Source organism: Microdochium trichocladiopsis (assembly GCF_020744255.1).
Source record: "Microdochium trichocladiopsis strain MPI-CAGE-CH-0230 chromosome Unknown B0I36scaffold_7, whole genome shotgun sequence".
Taxonomy (NCBI): Eukaryota; Fungi; Ascomycota; class Sordariomycetes; order Xylariales; family Microdochiaceae; genus Microdochium; species Microdochium trichocladiopsis.
Window position 1 is genome coordinate 1,941,015 of NW_025763550.1, and position 21,721 is coordinate 1,962,735.

Sequence of the window (21,721 nt, forward strand, 5' to 3'; positions counted from 1 at the left end):
GGGTGGTGGAGGGGTGGCTCGTCTGGGGAGGAGGTGTCGAGAGGCATGAAGAGCCCTCGCTCGTGCTCGGCTGCCGGGACCAGCTTGTAGCGGACAGCAGGAGAGGACAGTTCTGTAAGCGAGAGCAGCCAAGGGTACAGGGGACGAGGCGTGCAACGACAGGCCTCGGTGCATGGACGGACAGGCAAGGGGCCGGCTCCAGGTGTGCGACGAGGAGGGAATTCCGTTGGTGGTGGTGGTGGTGCGCGTGTCGAATCGCGATGGCACTCCGAAAGTCAGATGGAGGCGCCGATTGCCAGATTGCGCCAGCCCAGTTACGGCAGGGAAGAGTGGATGGGGAAAGTTGAGAGCTCGATGGGTTGCCGATGTGCAGGCCGGGGCCTAGAGCTATCCACTTTGTCCCGAGAGGTTAGAAACCTTGTACTTTGCAGAGGCGCAATTGGTGTCGTCCCTGACTCTGTGCTACAATAGATGGGGCGCGCTCGCAGGGGACATCGAGGTGCGGAAAGTCGGTGGAGGAGCCGGCGAGCAGAGCATGCGGCCGTGGCCACGAAGGACTGTCGGATTACGCCAATCTGACGGCGGCAGGCACAAGCGACACGGCAGGACAGCTTGGGACACGCAAGACCTGGCAGATGGTGGCGAGGCAGCTTCAGCAGGCAGATGATAGATGGCAGGACTGAAGGACTAGGTGTGACGGGCGCTGGACTGACTGCGCAAGTGGGAGAGGTAGCAGGCATCCGCTTGCTTCAGCGAGGAGGATCCAGAAATGGCCGGTGCTGCGTATCCGATGGTAATCCTGGAGCTTTGCCGAGGACAACAGCTGGCAGGTCGAGGCGGAGTTGGGAGAGGAGGAAGTCGAGGAGCTCAACACTGGGGATGCGGTGACGCTGGAGTATCTCGAGCTCTGGCAGGCTTGGCAGGCAAGACACAAAGACCAAGGGTTGTCACTGGGCACAAATCTAAGTAGCGTACGTAAGTACAGACGAGTTGCGGCAAAGAGCAGCAGCGCGGGCGCGATGGCTGCCGCAGCGAGAAGACATGGAAAGCGCTTTGTCAGACGGGCAACTTCTGAGGAGGAGAATTGGGGATTCAGCCAGCTAGCAAGGCTATGGTGGACCGTGCGAGTCGCGTCATTTAGTTCTGGCATGGGGCCCACCCCCGGCACCCGGCTTGGGCCAGTCGTCGCTGGCGATCTTGTCCGCCTCGCCCTCGTCCATTTTTCCTCAGCCGTGCTGTCCAAACTGATGCATCGTGTCCACAACTCGACAGCTGGCCCGTACCTGACCATTTGCTCTCTCGTCGCCTTCCCGCTCACTTTCCCATCTGCTCATACCTGATTCCCCCTCTTCCGTCTCATCGTTATTCTCGACTGCAGCGCATGCTCCCATGCTCAGCCAGCTACCCCACATCGGCGGCGCTGACTGTGAATCAAAACCAGGAACGCAGCCGGATGCAGGTACTTTCCTCAGGTCGACACGTACCGATCCGCCCCTCTCTCGACCCCGTCGCATATGCTCGCGCTCTCTCTCGCAATGGTAAACAAGCCAGAGTGCCAGCCACTCGACGCCACGATCTGTTGTGTGTCGTACATCACCATTGCATCAAAGCCCCCGCGGAACGGCTGGTTTCATCACCATGGGGGGTTGCTTCCCGCAATATTTCCGCGAATGCGCATCCTTCCGTTGCCTCTGCATCAGCTAGCGCTGCAACCCGGCTTGCATCCAAGGCTCACGGCAAGTCTAGCGACGCCTTTGTGGTTGTGCGATGCTGGGCTGCAGACAGTGTGCCATGCACGAGCCGATCAAGCGGCCCCTTGATGTCCCAGGGCTGTGACTTTTTAGTGGAGCAGAACGCTCTAGACCAGCCGATCGTCGTGTCCGGCATTCTGTGCCAAGCCTGCTGAGCGACAAGGGGAGGGGTTCGGCAGGTTGGTTCCAGCCGGACTGTCCTGCCGTCGTTCGTGCTGCTGGGAGATCGGCACCAACTCGGAGGACCATGCCGACGACACGCTGCTCTTCGACGATGGCGGTTGACGCACAGCACATGGGCAACTTTCCAATCTGCATGGGGGAGAAATATAGGACGATCAGGCACGGGACGTCAGGGATGCAGTATCACATGGCATTGGCGACCAGAGATCCAACACGCCGCTCCGTCCCCTTGCGATCCTCTGAGACACTGCACAACCCGAAAAGGGTTGTCTTCGGTGCCAGGCCGGACACTCTCGAGTCCCTGCTTCTCGGGTCCAAAGCGGGGTGTTTGTCGGTCAGTGGATCTTGATTAAATCTGGGTGTTCTGCGGCACGTCGCAACCATGACGCCCGCGCTTCAACCCGCCTGGTCCGGTTCCAGTAGCCTTTGTCTGGTGTCCGAAGAAACCGTGAGGCTTCGCTCACCACCAACCTGACCCACCCTCTATGCTCGATTTGGTAATTTGGACCACTCTCCCCAAATGGGCGGCATGGCGGGACCAGTGGTTTTCAAAAGCGCCACGCAAGTGACTAATGTGTGTTTGACAGTGAGAACAGCCTCCCACACATTGTTCACATGTTCCGTCGGGCACATGATCATTCATCTGGCCGCCCAAGAGAGACGACTGATTCACTGGCGGCGACTCTCTAGCGTTAGAAGTATTTGTGACGCTGCGTCCAACGTCTCTCCGAACTTTCGCCCAAGACGTCGTGCTCTTGTCATGGTTGCCGCAATGCCAGGCACTTCTGCTCAACCGTAGCTTGAGCACTGGATTGGCTCTGTCAGAATCAATAACGAGCACCAGCAGGCCGCCAGGGGGAATCGGCGCGGCCCGTCGGTGAACGATAGGTGGGAACAATCTTACTTCCTTGTCTCAAAACCCAATAGGCATTTGACTCCATCTCCCTTTGGGGTGAAGAGTCACGCGCTTCGGTCGTCACAGAGGCAGACCAAGAGCATCTTGCTTCAGCTTGATCATGTAGCGTTGCGCGTTCCAAAGCCACCACTGGGCGCACGAACCCGTCTTGGGCCTCCATGACGGACCATTAAGTGGTCCTCGATTGCGACAGTATGCCCGGGACCAGCCGCAGTTCCTGTCTCCCTCTGACAACGTGGCGCTGTCCTACAAGCTGACCGACGTAACGTGTTGCTTAAACATAACACGCTCTACGTCTAAGCACTGCAATATCCGTATAAGATTGCGGATAAGACAAGTCGTCCAAGACTGGGAGGACATTTAGAATTCGCTATTCCTATCATCTCGCTAGCTATGATCTGCTGCAGGAACTGGATCTCAGCAAGGTCTTGCATAGCTCCAGAGAACGTGCGGCCATGATTTGAAATGTCCGCTTTCGTGGCGTTGGTGGCGCCCACACGTATGCTCACAGCGTGTGTGGGGAGTGCCATAAAGATTCTGACCAGTTCTTCCAGGTATAAGTTGGCCAGGGTCGGCATGAGAGAGACTGTATGCCAGTCTCCTGGCCTGGTTCGTACTGCAGGCACAAACCAGACTGCTTCGCCAAAGGTATGATCAGGGAGGCAACCGCACCGGAACAGTTCAATCCGGCTTCAACGCAAGGTACCGGACAAGGAACACACAACTCTGATGCTATCGTGACTTTGACCCAGGCGTGGTGGATATGAGGGTATGGAGAGTCGCAACAGGCCACCATGGAGGGGTATGATGTGCCCCCCACAATGAACTTCTTGTGCATGCACAATGCAGCAAGTTGGTGCAATCGGCCGTGCGGCTTTACGCGAATGTCGTCCTGGCAACCACGTGACTCTGGTCTTTGCCATTGCAGCTACCCGCCCAACCTAAGTACGTACTTTAGTAAGTTCCTGGCCGGTTGTCCCATCGCAGACTGGAAGAGGTGGCAGACAGCACGGAGGGTCTGGTCTTGATTGCTTGCCGCCGGGGACGTGCCTGGGGCGCGCGGGGCCAGCACACCAGCAGCAGGTCGACTGGTGCCATCCCCGACCACCCGTGGCAGCCGGCCCCGCCCAGGGCTGCACCTTCCCACCAATCCGCATGCTCGGCGCCTGCCGCCGAGCCAGTCGTGGCCCGCACGGCACAGCGCGACTCGCAAGGCCGGCGCTTACAGCTTCACCAGCACGGCCCTGCCGGCACGCCCATTGGCTGCCCGCCTTACCTCCCTGCGCCAGTCACCATGCACGCTCTGGTGATGCGCCTGCAACCTCCCACCCTTGCCTGCCCGTCTTTGACCGTCCTGTTTAAAGGGCCCTCGTGGCCGCTCTCGCACGGGCATGCGGCTCCTCTAAAGCTGGCCGTAAGCAACATCGCGGAGGCGTTCAAATCGAGAGAATCCGTGGAGACGACGACGCCGCCATCAGCAAACGGCCCTTGAGTGCCATACATCGACCAGCCCGGCTTATACGGCAGACCTTGCGATCGGGCCTGCGCTACCACCAGTTGTCTTCACCACAACCTGGAGCCTGCTCGTATCAGTCCCCAAAGACCAATCCGGCACCGAGGGCATTCACTTTCTCTTCTCGACCCTTTCGACAACAGCCGAGTCCAAGCCTCCAAAGTCACCATGGTCTACCGCCCGATCCACAGACAATGGCGGACGCCCAAGAGGGCCTTCTACATCCCCTTGATCTTTGAGCTCGGCGCCACCGTCGGCCTCCTCATCCTCTTTGGAATCGCCCAGCCGGACCTCTTCCGGACCCAGCTCTGGCAGGCCGGAGCGGACCTCAACTTCAACTCGAGCCCGGTACTCCTTCTCTATGCCTACGCCAACCACGAACCTCTGCCGCAGATCCCATTCGTCTGGTCTCTAATGTAAGAGAACATGGGCCCGGGCCTGGACCGTAGCCAGTGACATTCGCCTCAGGACTCATTGCTAACTAATACCTCGAACAGGCTGACCAATTTCAACGTGGCCATCTCCGTCATCAGTCTCTTCGTCCTGATTGTCAAGCTGGTCGCCTTCATCATGAATGTCTGGTTTCCAATCATCTGCACCGTCTTCTACGTGGTCCTGAGCGCCCTCTACGCGACCAGCGTCTATGGGCAGGCCGGACCGGATAACCTCGACCCAGACTTTCCCAGCTCCGTCGCCTGGTACATTGCCAAGCCGTGCACCGTCGCCGCGAACCAGAGTATCCAGTCGTCGTGTCGTGTGGCCAAGGGCACCTTTGCCACCACCGTGTTCATGCTGTGAGCAACAATCCCCTTTTCCTCCTTCCCCCTTCCCCAATGGCTACCAAAATCTGCCGCCTCTCTTGTCGCTCGAATCATCCTGCTAACCCATTTCACCCCTCGTCTTCTAGCGCCGTGTGCGTCTTCAACCTCGGCTATGGCATCTACTCGATGCTCCCGAATGAGCTCGACAACGCGCCGCAGGACTCTGACGACGACGACGCCGGGTCCTTCAACAAGGAGACCAAAATCTGGGAGATGGGCAACATCCCGCCCACCCCGCGCACGGGCACCATGCCGTACACGCCGCGCACCATGGCATTCAACACGCTCGACCGCCAGCTGCCGCTCAGACAGTACCGGTGATCTAGGCCTGCTCTTGTTCTGAAGGAGCGGTCAAGAGAGAGAGCGAGCGAGGCGGTGCGAAGAAGATGGGCTTTTAAGCATGGGCTCGGCTATTATTTGTGTGCTGATCAGCACGAGTTGTACGCTTCGCGGGGAAAGAGATTTTTCTTGTTCTGGCACTGGTGTTTGGCGTTTGTGTTGTTTTCTGGTCTTCTACCTACTGTGGATGCAGCATAATCGTTGTCAGGATTGCACAACTGTGCTTATGCTTAGTCTCGTCATAATCTGGATCCAGACAGGTCATTCTACATTTTCTTGTGAATGGCAACAATCTAGGACATCATTTTGACCGATATGCCAACGGGGGGACCAGCTATTCTCCTGCACTTGTACTCGGAGTGCCACTATCAAGACTAGGGTCCCAGCAGCCATTGGCCTCCTGGGCTGGGCTACTATGGTACCATCGCACGACCAGCAGCTGCTCGGGTGTACACGATAAACGCACTGGCCCTAGTTCTTCTTCTTCTGCCCCTTCCCTTTCCTCTCCTCCTCCTCCTCCTCATCATAGTCCGAGCTGTTGCTTCCCTTTTTCTCGTCCTCGAGCTCCTCGAACTGGCCCTGCTCAACCGCAGTCCGGAGCGGATTCTCGGCCGATATGACGCCGTTTGCACGAAGCCTGTGCGAGGAGGACGTTAGCATATCTGTCATGTACTCTCTCCATTTGGAACGCGAAAGGGAACAAAAAAGAAACGCTCTTTGCGAGGAAACTATGTGCATGACGTACCGCTCAAACAGGACAAACAGTCGCTCCGCCTCTCGCTCCTTCTCGGCCACGGTCATCTCGGGACCCTCAGGCTTGCGCTCCTTGTCGAGGAACTGACCCGTGATCGGGTTGACTGGTCTACTGCTGCTGCTGCCGCCGCCGCCGCCGCCGCCGTTACCCGTGTTAGATTGTTGCGAGGATGATGAAAGTGAACCAGCAGGACCGGCGCCGGAGCCATCGTCGTTCTGTGGGCCGCCCTCGGCAGTCAGACTCGCCGGGATCGGGATGTTCTTGTTGAACAAGTATCCCGAGGCGAAGCCGTAGCCGACATTGTCCACAAACGTCGTGGCGTCGCGGTCCGACATGTCGTACAGCAGGTCCGCGATGACCTCGCGGGTCTTGGGCGCGAGCGGGTTCGTCGTGTTCTTGAGCAGCCAGCTCGACAGGGACGCGGTGGTGCCCAGGACTTGAGCGCGATCCTTGTCCGTGGGCAGGAGCTGGGTGCGGATCGACGCCTTGACGGCCGCCGGCGCGTACTCGTGTACCGCGCGTATCACGCCGAGCAGAGGCGTGAGGCACATGTCGTATTCCGCGTCGTGGTAGGCGGTGGTCGACTTGGTGAGCAGGTTGATCAGGTGCTTTGCCACTCCCTCGGGCTCGTCTGGAGGGTACAAGGCGTCGTGTATTTCTGCGGACCCGAGGTCAAGGTTCAGCAGGGCGTTGATGAGGAAGTTGACGGGCGGGTCTAGAGGCTTCGAGGTTGCCGATTCCATTTGGGATAGTAGCTGGACGACAGGTGGGATGATACTTGTGAATGCAGCTGTATGCGCCGTGGCGAAGTGTGTGATGTTGAACAGCAGCTTCAGTGACTCGGTCATGGCCATATCAACCATGGGGTTGCTCGGGACCTGGCCGGACGACCGGAGTCTTGCATGGCGCTCTAGATTCTTTGTAATGGTGTCGGCTAGCTGATGCTTCTCGATGAGGGCGCTCAAGTCAACACTCGTGCCGTACGTGGTCAGGAAGAGCAGTCTTGAACATAAGAATTCATCGTCGGGATCATCATTCTTGAGTCTTTCACAGGCTTTGCCTTCGTAACCGAGGTCGATGAACATTTGCCGTGTCTGTTCTTTAAGCACTAGAGCGTTGCAGAGGACACGTAGGGCATTCTTGGCTGTGCTGTCAGCGCCTCCAGAGAAGGCAAGCTGTAGTAATGTTTCGATTCCCTGCAGCTCGTCAGCGTCGCAACTCATGATAAGAAGGTTTGCAAGTGTTACGCACCTCTTTTGTGAAGAGCGGGTCGGCAAACCGCGGGTCACGGCCATAGACTTTGAGCTCTTCGAGCGCTGTGTCACGTTCTGTTGATTGAGATGTCAGTTGAGCACCCCATGCGTAGCCAAATATGTGCAAGGCACCTACGTGATGTGGTCAAGCTTGGCGTTTTAAGGTCGTCCCGGAGCTTGTCAACCAAGCCTTTAACCGCCGCCAGCTTGGCTATCGAGTTGTTAGTGAGTGATCACAGCCAGAGTCCTACCGAGGAGGGCTCACCTGGCCCTTGCTGTAGGGCAGCCATAAGAGTATTTCGCGTCCGTAAGCTGCATGTCGTGTCAGTAGAGTTCAGGCGGCGTGGTAGGTCTATGTCTGAGATTGTTCTATGATATTCCAAGTGGTGATATCATGCAAAGATTTCACAGTGCTGTGAGCTAATCCAAGGTTGCTCTGGTGGTTTCCTTAACAGAAGCAGGTCTGCAGATATGTTAAAGAAAGGGCTTCGGGAAGTGATGTACCTTCACAGGCCACGGATGTTTATGAGTGGTTGCGCTCACTAAGCTGCATGGAACCACGAGCTGGATCGCAGAAGGTCAAGGGCGTGATGAGGTCCGCCTGCAAGGCCTCGAATTGATCTGGTCCGGAGGTCAACTGTGTCTGTCTAATCACCAGCAGGTCAGTTGCGGCGTGTCCAAGGGATTCTCTGATGTTGAATATGGTGGAGCTGGTGTTTGGGTGGTAAGGAGACAGGCCGATGGTAGAAGCGGGTGCGACATTCAATTCTACCTGCTGTACAGTCACGCCCCACCATAAAGACCAGAAGCTAAGGGTACGCAGAATTGCTCTCTCCTTCCCACCCCAGGGTCAGCTGAGGCGATTTCTCCCTACCACAAGACGGAGTCCCAAGTTTTCTCAGATCAGGCAGTCAATGGAGTTGTAGTCCGCATTTCCTTGCATTCAGCGTTTTCTGGCCTCGGTGTCTTCCACAAGACCACGCACCTTCAGGTACCTTAAGGTAAGCTCCGCTCCAAGCTGGCCCAAAACTGCTGGACAGAGCAGCAATTGCCCCACCAGAGATCACCCATACCGTTGACTGGCGACAACCTGACCAAACGAGCAGCCGTGGCTTGCTGCTCTGCATGCGTCAACATGCACCCGAATTCCCTTTTCCGCCCTCGAAAGGGGGCCATCATTTATCCCATGTCACATTCGATGGGGCTCATTACGAGAATAGAGCAACAAAATCATGATGATATCGTTCTGCCACTGAGCCTGGGCACAAATAGTGATGCAGCCACTGTCTCGCACGGGGACAATGGTCGACAGACTCCATGAAACTTCTCGCACGCGATAACCGCCAACAACATTAGCTCTACAACCCCTGCACCGGGTGATCATTCCAGACAAGCTCTCGTGGATGACGAGGGCCAGCTTCCTTCACATTCTAGAAAAATCCTCTTATGCACAGCCCCTTCCAACCACCAGATCGCTCGCAGCGGCTTCATCTGTGAACCCGGGCCCCCTTCTCCCTGGGTAACACAGCCTGACAACCCTTCCAGCACTGCAACCACTTGCAGGCAGCCTTTGCAAGTTGAGCCTCGTGTTCCCATACGTTCTGACGGCATACTTGGCTTATAACGGGTACCATTTCCGTCAGTGGTCCAAGCACTGCATGAGCCGCTGCAGTGCCACAGAGCCTCGTATGTGGATGTTGACTCTGCTGCAAGGCCCCATGAGCGGTGGTTCCTGTGCCTGGCTGGGCAGCCTCGCCAATGAGGCGTACGGTGTTCATGCAGGCTGTGTCAAGATGTGTAAGACTGAAGACCGTGTTCGGCTCAAACTGGCTTAGGCCGTCCATTCTTGGCTAGGCATCACACATTACATAAGCAGGACGCCGGTACTACATATAACACCATATACAAGCTGAGGTCGCCTCCTTGTATCTGTGTCTTTTCCCTCACTCACGGCCAACTTTCCCTCCGACTCGCGCGTCCCTTTCCTTGAAAGTGAGTCGCACATCAATGACGCGCCGGTTTGCCCAGCGTTGAGGCTGTCCTCTACGCTCCGTCGAAGACAATCGATCGCACGCTGATTCTTCATGTGTATCTTTCGAATTGCGACAATAAAGCAGCCGAGAATGAGTTTGTCTCCCTGCCTGTGGACAGCATTCGGCTCTGTATCACTGAAATGGCTCACGCACTAAGATCGCGCAACGACAACGACCAGGTCGAGGACTCGCAATGGGAGAATTGCGACTGGTTTGACAGGGCGCAGACATCCTGGAACAGCGATCTGACAGACACCTGTCTGAGTGGTTGTCCCAATGACATGGTCCGCGTCGCAATGGACGGCGCTGGAGGCGACTGCTCCCGTGGAGCACGCGCCCGCTGCTGCCAACCGGGCTACAGAACAACGACGATCCGGAACGACCCTCGGAACGACGAGTTCGAGTCTCTGCTGCACGACTTTGTTGCTGACCCGGATTGCGACAAGTGGAAAGGACCTTCGAGATACAAGGACTTTGCGACACTCAAGGACCACGTCACGAGACTGTTCTACTCGCGCAGTGCGACAGATCGGGCCATCGAGTCATGGGACTGGGCTGTCCGTCCTTCTTTTCCCAACCTCGGCTTTGATGCTCTTGAGGCCTGGATCTATGACGATATCAGAGCACTGGAGACTGGCTCCGCTGATCTGCCCGACCAGATTCTCTGCAACTTGGCCGCATACAACTCGTTAGTCACGGGTGGAAGCGATGGGTTATGTTCTGCCACAACCCCCAATGATGGCCTTGCCACTCGCGAACTCGGTTCGCAACTCGTCCACTTGGATAAACGAGCAGGAGAAGAAATGTACGATTGGGAGGTGCTCTCTCCATACTTGAATTACGAGGTTGTGAGAGGGACGTTCTTAGGACTATCAGTACGTTATTGTGCACCAAGCGACCCTGATTCAAGATGTATTTCGCTCACCACCAGATGACAACAGTATAACCAAGTCGGCGAATGGCTAGTGAACGACCCAATTTGGAACAGGGTTTATGGCTACGGCACCAGATTCTGCGATCAAGCTCTGGTAACAGCAGTGGCTTGGGTTCCAGGTTTCCTGGCTTCGTTGAGATGTAAGTTGATTAAAATAACCCCATCAACAAGGCCGTAGACTCCACAGCTTTGCGTCTTACCGTTGCCAGTCGGCGAACCCTTTTCCCAGCGGAGATTTCTAACGCCAATTTACAGCTGAGCACATCTTTGAGAGATCCCTTATAGCTCGTTTCGCCGAAGCCACAATCGGAAACGAGCTGTTCTACAATTCAGCTGCAGATAATGTCCCAGGCGTACCGCGCAGGGCTTCAAGGTTCGGTGCCATGAATCCTACTTTTTGGACACGCACCATGATCTCAGCTCTGCCTTTCGTGACCACTCCTCTTTATCTTGAAGGCTCCAGGCGGCCAGACCGAAGAATTGCCCATCATCTGGGCACTAGATCGAATCCTGACGTCCTTGTCTTGCTGCCAGACTCGATCAATGTTCTCAAGTCCCAGGTGCGTCGCGCGAATCCTACCTTTCCCCAATCATGTCCTAGACATTCCAGTGTTGCTGACGTTATCATGTACAGGTCTGGAGACTGGTCACCATAAGAACTGATAATTCCATGAACGGGTTGCTTGCTTCCATCAACAGCAACCCTGCGGCATTTCTTAACGTGATCCGAGATGTGGGTAATCCTTACAAGCCGAGCAGTTGCCGGCTTCGGTGCAGCACCAGTCCGACTCTACGCTCCCTTGCGGCTGACTCCGACACCGTGACCGGTAGTCTGCTTCCTGCACCAAACGCGCCGACTTACTAATATACTCGCGTTCTCTAGGTACTGGGAGTTGTAACATATGCCAACAACGTGGACATCTTGCAACATTTCTCCACCATTGTCGGGGGAATACGAACGGAACTCGGGCTTGCCGACGAAGCGCACCAGTTGCTTTATGGTGTTTATGTACAAGCTGTCGCGAGATTTGACGAGTGGCTTCACGAGCGCTTCATCCTAATGTCGGCCAGAGTCCAGGAATTTGCACTTCGATGGCTTGCGGTGGCGATAGAGAGATTCACCAACCACCAGCAGTTTCCGGTCGTCTATGGTGATTTGCGTATGCTGCAGGGGCTTGCGGCCGGCATCAAATTCAATGTGAGAGGTATCCCTGGACAGCCAGGGGAACTTTAGCACTCTGAAGGCGTTGGCTTCGTGGTGCTTGCTCCTTTGTACGCTCGACAATCAGAGGCGTTTTGACCCGGACTTGGGCGAACGACGATTGGACTTAGAGAATCATGAGGAATTGAGGCTGCTTCGGCCGCGCTTGTTGACTGGTCGATTATGCTGTTTGCTTCGCATGTGTACCTACCTTGGAAAGCACCGTGTGGTAGTGTTGCCACATAATCTGGCTAGCTGGATTTGAGCAGAATATGTAAGATGACAAGGATTGCAGTCAAGCCGGCGATCCTGCGGTGCTAGACGAGAGCATTTCCATAGTACGAATACCTAGGGTATCTCCACGTAGGTCGAAGCACATGTCCCTCAACTCAGGTAGCGCAGGCTGTGTCCAAGCGTTGCGTACCATACTCGTACCTCCAAGTACTACGCCCAGGCCTTTTCACCACGCACGCAAGTATACCAGGGTATGGTAAGTACTATCCACGACCAAGAGATCGGCCCGAATTGTGCGCTACCATGGCCCCACCTGTTGCTTTGCAATCCCTGGCGCAAGTACGAGCCAGTATAAGTACTTGCTGGTTTCCCAATCAGCTACTAGGCCCCTATTCCCCGCCTTCGCATCCCACAGTCCTGCAGCCAGCGTCATGTCTACCTATCCTGACGCCGCTCTCGACCCGTCATACGAATTGGATGCCCCTCGACCGAGATTAGGACACGAACGTGGCTTTCGCGAGCCGCGCTTCGAATGCGATCCGGAGCCAGTCCGGCCCCTGCGCAGTAGGCTCATTGGCCTCATTTGTAAAGGTCGATCGAAGGCACACAAACCTGGATTGTGGGGATTTTGCATTGTCCGGACTTGCTACGACAACGACGACCAGTTCCAGCATGCTCTCGCCGTCATCGACGCAGCAGTAGCCTATAGCAGTGCCGAAGAAGCACGGTGCACAGAGCGTACTATCAGCGAAATCAAAACGAAGAGATGGCCGGAGTTCCAGAAGAGAGACTGGGAGCTAGACCGTGCAACCATACCGGACCACTGCGATCCACGGCCAAACCAGGAGCTGCTAGCACGGTATAGCAACGACATTCTACAGGACCGTGAGCACCTCGCGGGCGCCGACGACGCAAAAGTCCGCGAGTACTTCGATACGTGGGTCCTATCTCGTGGCGAGCCGAGAAACCGTCTCGCCTTCCCGCGATATGACGCTTGTTTCGTACTCGACGCGGACACCCTTAGGCGACTCGCCACTGTAGATACGGCGAATATTGAGGCGGTTGTACGGCCATCCCTTTCCAAACCACCACCGTGCTGGCTTAAGGTCATGGAGCGCCAGATACAAGAACTTTACTACCCCATGCACATACCGCAGCACGACGAGCCCAAGCGCCCTCTTCCAAGTACGTGGCGCCTCGGACTGTTTGATGGGGCCTATGATTTGGTCGATTATTGGTGGACTCGCTTCGAAGCAGAGCCTGACTTTGAAATCCGACCGTATCTCCGCAACCTTGGGGATCCTGATCCCGACGCCCGCTATTATAGTGATCCATCTTTCTCTTTCTAGCAAATCAAACCAGACATGTGACGGCCGGGACCAACAGGGGATTTTTTGGGCCAGAAGACAGGACAAACAAGGCCGTAGCAACAGGCCATGGACAAGGGCGGGGGCTAGCCATCGGCAATAGCCGAGACAATGATAGTGTTGATAAAGCAGAAGATAGGACGCTTCGCCTGTGGAAACGTGCATATTGTTCTATATTACTTTAGCTGGGAGACACAGACGAGAACGCCCTCATCATAGTGCAGACTCACGGCTGCGGCTTCCGATCCTCTCCCTTGTGATGTATCAGCTTCAATAGCATTCCTAGGACGGGTTTCCCGGTTACTGGATCCCTGACGATCATCAGGTTGATATCCTCGTAGTACAGGCACTTCGGGCGGCCTCTTGCAGTCTTTTCTGTGTTAAGAGATCTCTGATCTTCTTCGAATCCTCATCGAGGTCTTCGTCATCAGGTTCGTCCTCAATGTCGAAGGCTTAGAATAACTGTATAACCTTTCGGTCATCAGGTACCCTTTTCTCGTTAAACAAAAACTCTGCTGGTCGTGCTCCAGTCCCTGACAGAGCTTGGCATATCCCCGGGAGACTAAGCACTCGACAACGTTCATTTACGAAGACGCCGCGATAAAATGCGATGTTAAATATGAGGAGTACGTAAAGGTCGTCGGCATTAAGGACCGGCTAATCTCTGATATTCGGTAGCTATAGGTCGAACCGCGGTACTAATATTCTCTCATGCCACTACACGCAATTATTGAGGCGGTTAGCTGGTCCGACATAGCTACATGAAGCCGCGAGAACCAACCTTAGAGACCTCTAATGTAGCGGGGCTGCACGAACAGCCATTAGCCACCACGGTGGCGCTAGTGTCCCCCACTCTGGCGCCTAGAGCAGATAGCATTCTGTGCGAGTACAAGATACATGCGCAGGACAGATGGTGTTCGAGCATCATTTAAATGAGCCCCCGGCTTGCATTTTATTGCCTCTCCAGCACCGCCTTTTGTCTCCTCTATGCAAGCTGCAGGCTGGTGCTCGCTCCCGGATGGTGTCTCTCGATGAGCACTTCAAGCCAGCCTCATCCAAGGGTCGCCTCACGTCACAAACCAGACAAGAGGCTCCATGCTCGGGTGCTCCAATAGTCGCTGGGTCTCAGGCAGGGCCACGCTGGGTGAAAAGCATTGAGGATACGGCGGTGACACGCGAAGGGACCAGAACCATTCTTTTACGTGCACCAGATTATTTACAGGCTCAAGAACTTTATCAACACGGTTGTGCCATCTTTCTTGGGCCCGTGCTGGAATACCTCACGATCCATCGAGGATGTTGGCGCTGTGATGGTGCGCCGCGAAAAGCAGGCAGCAATGACCGCGCCCACTTGTCACCGCAGCCCCCTGAATGATCGACTTCAACAACGCACGCACACACACTGGGACGTGGGAAGCAATGCTGCGCAGGCGCGCCTCCAGCGACAGAGTTGCACTTGCGCAGACGGATGCTGAGCCTCATTTCGAGTCTGATTCCCCCAAAGTGAGCCTGGCTGAATGCCTCAGTGGCAAATGCGCATGGAATGGAGTCTCCCTCCAACAGGGCAAGGTGTCCGGCACCCGTCAGCCTGGTACGGCAACGGTGCCCTGTGGGAGCACTGACAGACCCAACGCACGCTGGTGGTCACTGAAGCAAATCGTCCTCTAGGACGTCGCCGCTTCGGTGGCCTAGGACAATCGTATAGTCGACACGCATTTCCACGGTCCTACCAATTCTCAGGCCATTCTCCATCGGACTTGACATCGGCTTCGTCGACAAGAGCCACGGTACCACTGCATGCACTCCAAGACTCGTCATCCTGAAATGGTTCTGGCTTGGTCCATGATGTAAGCAGCTCTGGCGCATGCCACGCACGCGCAATGCTCAGAGCACATCCGTGGTCTGCACCGTGAGGTACCTGAATGCGCCTCTCGGCCATGATCAAGTGCCCCAGTGCACACCATGGACCGAATGATGCTGTCGCCGTGATTGGACGTTGGCCCTTTGTATGCCTGTTAGGTTGCTCTTGTGACGAGCAGCTCGAGGAGTCCAGGCACGTCAGGGGTCGTCATGTCGACCTGCATCCACAAGCTCTGATGGCATACACACTCAACTAGGACTCCGTGTAGGCCCTGCATCAGGCACAAGGCGTTGCGTCACAGCCGGACCGAAATGTGCCGCAAGACGAGAGAACTGACAAAGAAAGCAGTTCCAGCATGTTCTGGCCCGGCTCATGACATTTCGCCTTGGCTAAGGTACTGACGTACCCAGGTCAGCGTCGACACTGCCTCGTCGCCTGCCTAGAGTGACCTGTCCCAAGCCCCACCGTCGTTAGTCATCTCGCGATTCCACCAGCACGACACCCAAATCGACACTGCCGTGCTCATGGGTGAACGCCATGACTGCCTGGCTGCCTCACGCGACCTGTGCCCCTGTCGACCCTTGTCGTTGTGTATCTGTGGCCGTGCCTTTGTCTACTTTTTGCATGCCCTGACCGTTCACTTTTCCGCGCTTCCACCACAGCGTTGGGCCAACCTGGAACCGCTTGATAAGTGACTCATGGGGCTAAGCTTCGGTGAAGTCGTCCACAAGCCATTCCCTCGCCCTGGCATGGACTGCCCACGGGCTCCCAGTGGCCCGCCTTGGATCCAAGGCCAAGCCAGATGGCTTGTCTGCCTGGGGCATTGCTCATTGCCTGTTCCACCTTGCTTCGATCTCCATTTGCGGCTAGGTATTCCCTCTCGTTGTATCTCGTCCTCGATATGCCTCGGTGAACGCCCTTAGCGTTGGACAGTCGCGTTGCCATGTATCCTGTGATTCCTATAAAGAGAAGGGGGCAGCCCAATGCTGGCTTCCGCTTCTGCCGTGTTGTTCATCACCCCAAAAATCCACAAGAGACAAGCTGAAGTACAAGCCTGCCTGCCTCCTCTTGCATATCCCTTCAATTGCGCTGCCAATCCAAAGTACTCTTCAAACTTACAAGTCAAATTCCTCCAATCGGCTCCAATCCACCGGTGATTTTCGAACAAGAGACACTCCCGCCTCTCAGTCAGCCATTACCGCCACATCAGCTTCCAAGATGTCTTCCTCAAACTCAAGCTACACCTACTACTCCTCCTCCCCCAGCGGCGGCTACAGTAGCAGCAGCAGCAACAATAGCAGCCCAAGAGGCTCCAGACAGCCCTCGCCATCCACTTACATCTACCCGAGCCCTCATTCTTGTAAGTCGAGCTCGACTCATCCTCTCCTCTGTAGACACTTAGACTCACCAAATGCTGTCCCATAGACAATGGCAAAGCCAGTGTTGTCCACCGCGGCTCCACAACCACATGGAACCACAACGTCGGCATTAGCGAGAAGAACGCACCCAGGTCAGGTCGGGACGACCCGAGATACCGCCAGTAGCGTGCATACCTTCGACACATCGAACTGCTTCTTTTCGTAGAGAGGGACACCAAAGGCGAAATCTATTTCTCGGGAGTTAATGCTTGGACCATATCAATGGGAGCGTAAGAGGCGGGGATTGCTTTGTATGATACTGTTGGGAGTAGAGCAAACGGCAGAGGGAGGACCGGCAGACTGATACACTCGGTTGATTCACATGGAGGCAAATAGGCATAAACTCCAATAGAACATTCAAACATTATGCTAAGAATATCACTTGTCTCTAAATCACATGCTGGCTCAGCAGTCTGCAAATAGTCTCGTCACTTTTGCCTGAAAGTATCTTCGTCATCTTGCATCATGAAGTCCCGTCATTGGGTCAGTGTCCAGCCCTGCGGCTAATTGCTGCGTCTTATATAACCACAGTGGAAATCGACGACATCCAGTCATCCAATCAGCCCGTTCCCGGCATCAGAGAATTGCGGCCCGAAAACTCAATGCATGAACCCACTGCACCTTTCCGAGCGGTGAACAGAACAACGTGTGAATTGACGCAGTGAGCTGGGAAAGACCAAAACTCTTTCTGAACACTGTGTACGTTGCTGTGCTTACGTTGGTTCGCATGCACTGGGAACAATGTCCACGAACTCTGCCATTTCACAATACGTGCCAATTCCTGGCTTCACGCGAGGCTATTTCTCTCTTGTCGTGGGGAGTCGACTCGTGGCTTCTCGATAGTCTACCACAGTCTATAAACATCATCTCTCGTTGACAAGTGCCAACATATGACTTGACCTTCAACTCATGTTGCATCACTGCTACTTTCTAACCCAAAAGAGCCCTCCCCGTTCCTAGAGAAGACAACCCAAGTCATTGGTCCAAAAACACCCGCGACATCTCCATGCCCGAGCTGTGGAAGCCACACTTGACGTAGAACGCCTCATTCTTGGGCCCGCAGTTGAGAACGGTCTTCTCGCAACCCAGGGCAACGGCAATGCCATTGAGGGCATCAAGCATCTTCAACCCCAGGCCGAGTTTCTGGTGGTCGCCAGATATGCATATTTCTTCGATGTGGCCGACCTTGCATCGGTTGTGGATGCTAAATCAATCTGTCAGCGTGCTGATTGGGGTGTTTCTGATTGCCTGGAGCAAACATTATTTCTTCAAGCCGGGAGAGACTGAACATGCTGTATTGTGTTGACGAGAGTGCGTTGGAAACTTGCAGCGGGGAAATGAACGGGGTAATTGGCCGCACATTCTTCTTCAGCCTGGTCGATACTTACAGCTTGATCTCCAATATGAGGGCACCCGTGCCAACAATGACTCCAGCATGCTCGATTACCACAAAGTAGTAGGTACCCTTAGCGGCAGCCATCTCGTCGAACCGCTCTGCGAACTCGGCATCGGACACATCCCCGCACCACGTCAAGCCCTCGAGGCACTGAAAGAAGGCCTTGGTGGAGTCGGACCTGGCGAGGGGCCGGATGATGTACCCCGAAGGCATCGAGGCTGTCAGGTCTGCCGGGATGACCGAGGCCGGGAACAAGAACTCTTCGCCGCCCATGATGATGACTTGACTCTTGCCGTTCGCGCTGTCTTACTCTTGGCCTCCGGATAGGTTATTGACGGTTACGAGGTGTTTCGGGTGGTGTAAGTGCTGAGCTTAGTGGGGGCTGCAGGGTCCCGGCTCGGTGCTGGTGGGGGGCTGGGTGCTTGATGCCCCAGGCCAGCACTCCGCAGACCATGTGACTTCGCGTCGAGCGCCCGTGCTAGCCGTTGCCACATCCTTGCTCAATACGTGTCACAACCAGGACATCAATGCTCGAGCACACAGGTATCTGCTCCATCAAATCTCACATTGCCCGACACCGCTGCCTTATCATGCGACAAAGGTAGCCCGCCGACCACGCCATGTGGATTCTCGAGAATGAGGGCGGTGCCTTCGAAGGTCAGCCAGAATGTGGCCCGCCGCGTACATTGTGCATGACTAATTCGTCTCGCAGGCAGGCGACTCTGGCTCCGGCCCGGCAAGCGGTACCTTTTTGGTCGCACGGTAGCCGAACGTGAGTTTGGCCCATCGACCTGGAGTCAAATGAGCTCGAAAGAAGCTGACATGCCATTCATGCCAACCCAGCGGGCCAGCTCGCCATCAAGGGCGACCTGTCCAAGTCTGTCTCCCGCAAGCACTGCACCATCACTGTCGATGCGGTCGTTGCCGGTGATGGCTTGCATCCAGCCAAACGCTCTCGCGTTACTGTCGAGGATCTTGGTTCCAAGGGCGGCACCAGGATCAATGACCACAAGATCAAGGGCGAGAAGCTTGTCCTGACCGAAGACACAACTACGCTGCAGATGGGCTCATTCCAGTCCAAGTTCCACATCACCTGGCAGCCCGTTGTGCTGAGTTACTCGTTCACCGCAAAAGAGCTGCGCACCGATCCTTTGTCCAAGTTGCAGAGCTCCCTGGAACAGCTTGACATCAAATATGCCAGCGAGTTCGACGCGCAGCGGACGACGCACATTGTCACGCGGAAGCGCAACACCCCAAAGGGCCTCCAGGCACTGGTTGGCGGACGCTACATCGTGAGCTCGGAGTTCGTCGACGCGGTCGTTGCGGCTGCGTCACCACCAGATGACGGCGAGGCATATGCAGCCAGCCTGCTGGAGAGTGACTTCGACAGCAACTGGCCTGATCCCATGAAGTACCTGCCGCCAGGGACGGATGACGCCGTGCCTAGGCCCGAGTCGGCATTCGCCCCGAACCCGCAGCGTGCAGAGATATTCGACGGCTACACGTTCATCTTCTACGACAGGAAGCAATGGGATTCGCTGATGGCGCCAATCACCGCAGGGAAGGGTAAAGCGCTTCTTCATGAGGTCGCTGCGAAAGAGACTCAGGTCGACGACTTCATACGGTACGTCAAGGGTGTGGCGGGCGAGAAGGGGCTGGGAGAGTTCGAGGATGGCAGCGAAGGCAAAGGCGTCGTGGTTGTTCGGTGGCTGCCGAATGACGGGGAGAACCTCGAGTGGTTCACCAACTTCTACACCACCATCTCGCTCCGGCTTGATCATCGCCTCATAGACCAGAAGGACTTCATTGGGGCCATACTCGGAAATGATGCGAGTGTTCTTCGACGACCCTTGGAGGAGGAGGAGGACTCACCCATGCCCGATTCAGTCTCACGTCGTGGGGAGCCGCCAGCGAGCTCGCAGCAGGCTCTTAGTGAGAGCAGTGACTCGGTACCACGGATCTCGGCTTTTAGACGACGGCGAGAACGAGGCGTCGGCGGCAGCAGGTTCAAGGGGTTCGGCATCGATATCGACGAGGACGACGAGCCGCTGAAACCTGCGCCACCCATCTCGAAACCCAATGCAGCCGAGGAGCCTTCTCAGGAGAGCCTCTTTGTTGCGCAGCATGACGAAGACAGTCTGCTGCCTGATGCTGGTCAAGATGGAGGACGGCCACTTCGCAAGAGAGCGGCTTCGCCTGTGGGGCAACAGGTTGACATCATGGAAGGCTTTGCACCAACAGCAGCTCAAGTGAAACGTCGGCGTATCGAAGCCGGCGAGGAGCCTGTTCCTCGACGGCCATCGCCGGTCCCAGAAACGAACAGGCGGCCAGCGGGGAAACCTGTTAAGGTTAAGAAGGAGATTGATGTGCTCGGAGTAGCCCGGCAGCATCGCGAGGAAGCTGAGGCACGCGCAAGGGCGGAGCGACAAGAGCTCGAGACTGCACCCGAGGGTCTCGATCTCGCTGAAATTCGGCGGCTGCAAATCACCGAGCCTATGGCATTACGTGAAGCACCAGTCGTCCGCACGCGGGACCAGGATATAGCCGATGGAAGATGGGATCCAGCGTGGAACGGGCGTAAGAACTTCAAGAAGTTCCAGAGGCGCGGGGCCGAGCAAGGACGGCCGGCACAGAAAATCATCGTGCCGCTGGAACAGGTACAGACCAAGGCCTTTGGTATCGGCGCGGACTACTGGCTCGAGGATGGTAGCCAGCAGAAGAGCCGGAAGAAGCAGACCGAGAGGAGCCAGAAGAGTGGTAGCCGCAACAGCACACAGACACAGGATGTGCCCCATGGCCCGCCTTCTACGCGCGCATCAAACGGGTCGCACCCAGTAAGAAGTCGACGTGGCCCAGAGAAACTGTCTCCCGTTGACAGCGACGAGGACGACGACAACGAGGCTGCGCAGTCAAGAGCAGACTCTCACAGCATACCTACAGGCGAGGATGTCGACGACGACGATGATGATGAGGTAGTTATCTCCATGTCCGCCCCGCGATCCTCCCGGGCAACAGCGACGACGAGCACCGGCGGCGAGAAACGGTCACAACTGTCTCAGGTGCAGCGGCCGCCTCCAACTTCGTCATCAAGATCAGGGATGTCAGCGACGACACAAAACACAACGCAACGATCACAAGTGTCTCGTGGGACAGCCGCAGCGATGGCATCAATCAGGGGCAAGAGACCCGCCACCGAAGCCGTGCCTATCCGTGAACAGCCCGCAAGCAAGCGGACCAGGGCCGGTGCTGGAGCTGGAAGCGCGCGGGCAGCCATCGCCACCATCGTAGCAAGTGAAGACGATGATGATGATAGCGAGGACGAGCTGCGGTTCAAGTTCCGGCGACGGTGAGGGTCGCTGTGCATGTGACACTTGTTGTCAGGCGCCGTTTCGGCTACTAGTTATACGCTGATAATGTAGCAAGCAGCATATCAAAACTGCAGACTTCTCTGTCGGACAAAGATAACCCACTCCCAATTCTGGCAATTACTTTGGTGCATGTCAAAACAACAAGCTTGAGTCTCGTCTAGCAACAGAATTGTATTATTTATGCATCAAGTGTTGAGAACATCTCTCTGACCAGAAGAAGTCTATATGAGTCTAAATCTAAAAATAAACAACTAGGTATTTGATCTATTGGAGGGTTGTCAAGGGCCACCCTTACGCATCACGACTCTAGTAGCTCAATTCAGCAACACTCGACCTCTGCTCACATTTGTAAATTTGAAAATTACCCAGCGTCTTCCGC

General features: G+C 55.8%; 7 protein-coding genes across 7 annotated transcripts; 5 read left to right on the forward strand and 2 right to left on the reverse strand.

Moving 5' to 3' along the window:
* Positions 1–1,158: 1,158 nt before the first annotated feature.
* On the forward strand, positions 1,159–2,180 carry B0I36DRAFT_143281 (uncharacterized protein). The gene has a single exon (XM_046148403.1). It carries the CDS (start codon positions 1,382–1,384, stop codon positions 1,904–1,906), a length of 525 nt encoding a protein of 174 aa, XP_046010575.1. The 5' UTR covers positions 1,159–1,381; the 3' UTR covers positions 1,907–2,180.
* Positions 2,181–4,346: 2,166 nt separating this feature from the next.
* Positions 4,347–5,750, forward strand: B0I36DRAFT_143295 (uncharacterized protein). Its single transcript, XM_046148404.1, has 3 exons — positions 4,347–4,779; positions 4,861–5,157; positions 5,271–5,750. Exons 1-3 carry the CDS (start codon positions 4,532–4,534, stop codon positions 5,503–5,505), a joined length of 780 nt encoding a protein of 259 aa, XP_046010576.1. The 5' UTR covers positions 4,347–4,531; the 3' UTR covers positions 5,506–5,750.
* Positions 5,751–5,994: 244 nt separating this feature from the next.
* B0I36DRAFT_364931 (guanine nucleotide exchange factor) lies at positions 5,995–7,820 on the reverse strand (the record flags this gene model as incomplete). Its single annotated transcript, XM_046159061.1, has 5 exons — positions 5,995–6,160; positions 6,269–7,473; positions 7,529–7,605; positions 7,667–7,741; positions 7,796–7,820. 5 exons carry the CDS (start codon positions 7,818–7,820, stop codon positions 5,995–5,997), a joined length of 1,548 nt encoding a protein of 515 aa, XP_046010577.1.
* Positions 7,821–9,357: 1,537 nt separating this feature from the next.
* On the forward strand, positions 9,358–12,084 carry B0I36DRAFT_327893 (uncharacterized protein). The gene is made up of 5 exons (XM_046154525.1): positions 9,358–10,438; positions 10,505–10,637; positions 10,753–11,057; positions 11,132–11,230; positions 11,381–12,084. The coding sequence occupies exons 1-5, from the start codon at positions 9,704–9,706 to the stop codon at positions 11,729–11,731; spliced, it is 1,623 nt and encodes a 540-aa protein (XP_046010578.1). The 5' UTR covers positions 9,358–9,703; the 3' UTR covers positions 11,732–12,084.
* A 221-nt stretch (positions 12,085–12,305) lies between these two features.
* On the forward strand, positions 12,306–13,718 carry B0I36DRAFT_143370 (uncharacterized protein). Its single transcript, XM_046148405.1, has one exon. It carries the CDS (start codon positions 12,364–12,366, stop codon positions 13,279–13,281), a length of 918 nt encoding a protein of 305 aa, XP_046010579.1. The 5' UTR covers positions 12,306–12,363; the 3' UTR covers positions 13,282–13,718.
* A 3,605-nt stretch (positions 13,719–17,323) lies between these two features.
* B0I36DRAFT_143399 (acyl-CoA N-acyltransferase) lies at positions 17,324–18,340 on the reverse strand. Its single transcript, XM_046148406.1, has 2 exons — positions 17,967–18,340; positions 17,324–17,782 (listed from the first exon to the last, which is right to left on the reverse strand). The coding sequence occupies exons 1-2, from the start codon at positions 18,245–18,247 to the stop codon at positions 17,554–17,556; spliced, it is 510 nt and encodes a 169-aa protein (XP_046010580.1). The 5' UTR covers positions 18,248–18,340; the 3' UTR covers positions 17,324–17,553.
* Positions 18,341–18,496: 156 nt separating this feature from the next.
* Positions 18,497–21,509, forward strand: B0I36DRAFT_327905 (uncharacterized protein). The gene is made up of 3 exons (XM_046154526.1): positions 18,497–18,631; positions 18,687–18,746; positions 18,818–21,509. Exons 1-3 carry the CDS (start codon positions 18,595–18,597, stop codon positions 21,322–21,324), a joined length of 2,604 nt encoding a protein of 867 aa, XP_046010581.1. The 5' UTR covers positions 18,497–18,594; the 3' UTR covers positions 21,325–21,509.
* The last annotated feature ends 212 nt before the right edge of the window (positions 21,510–21,721 follow it).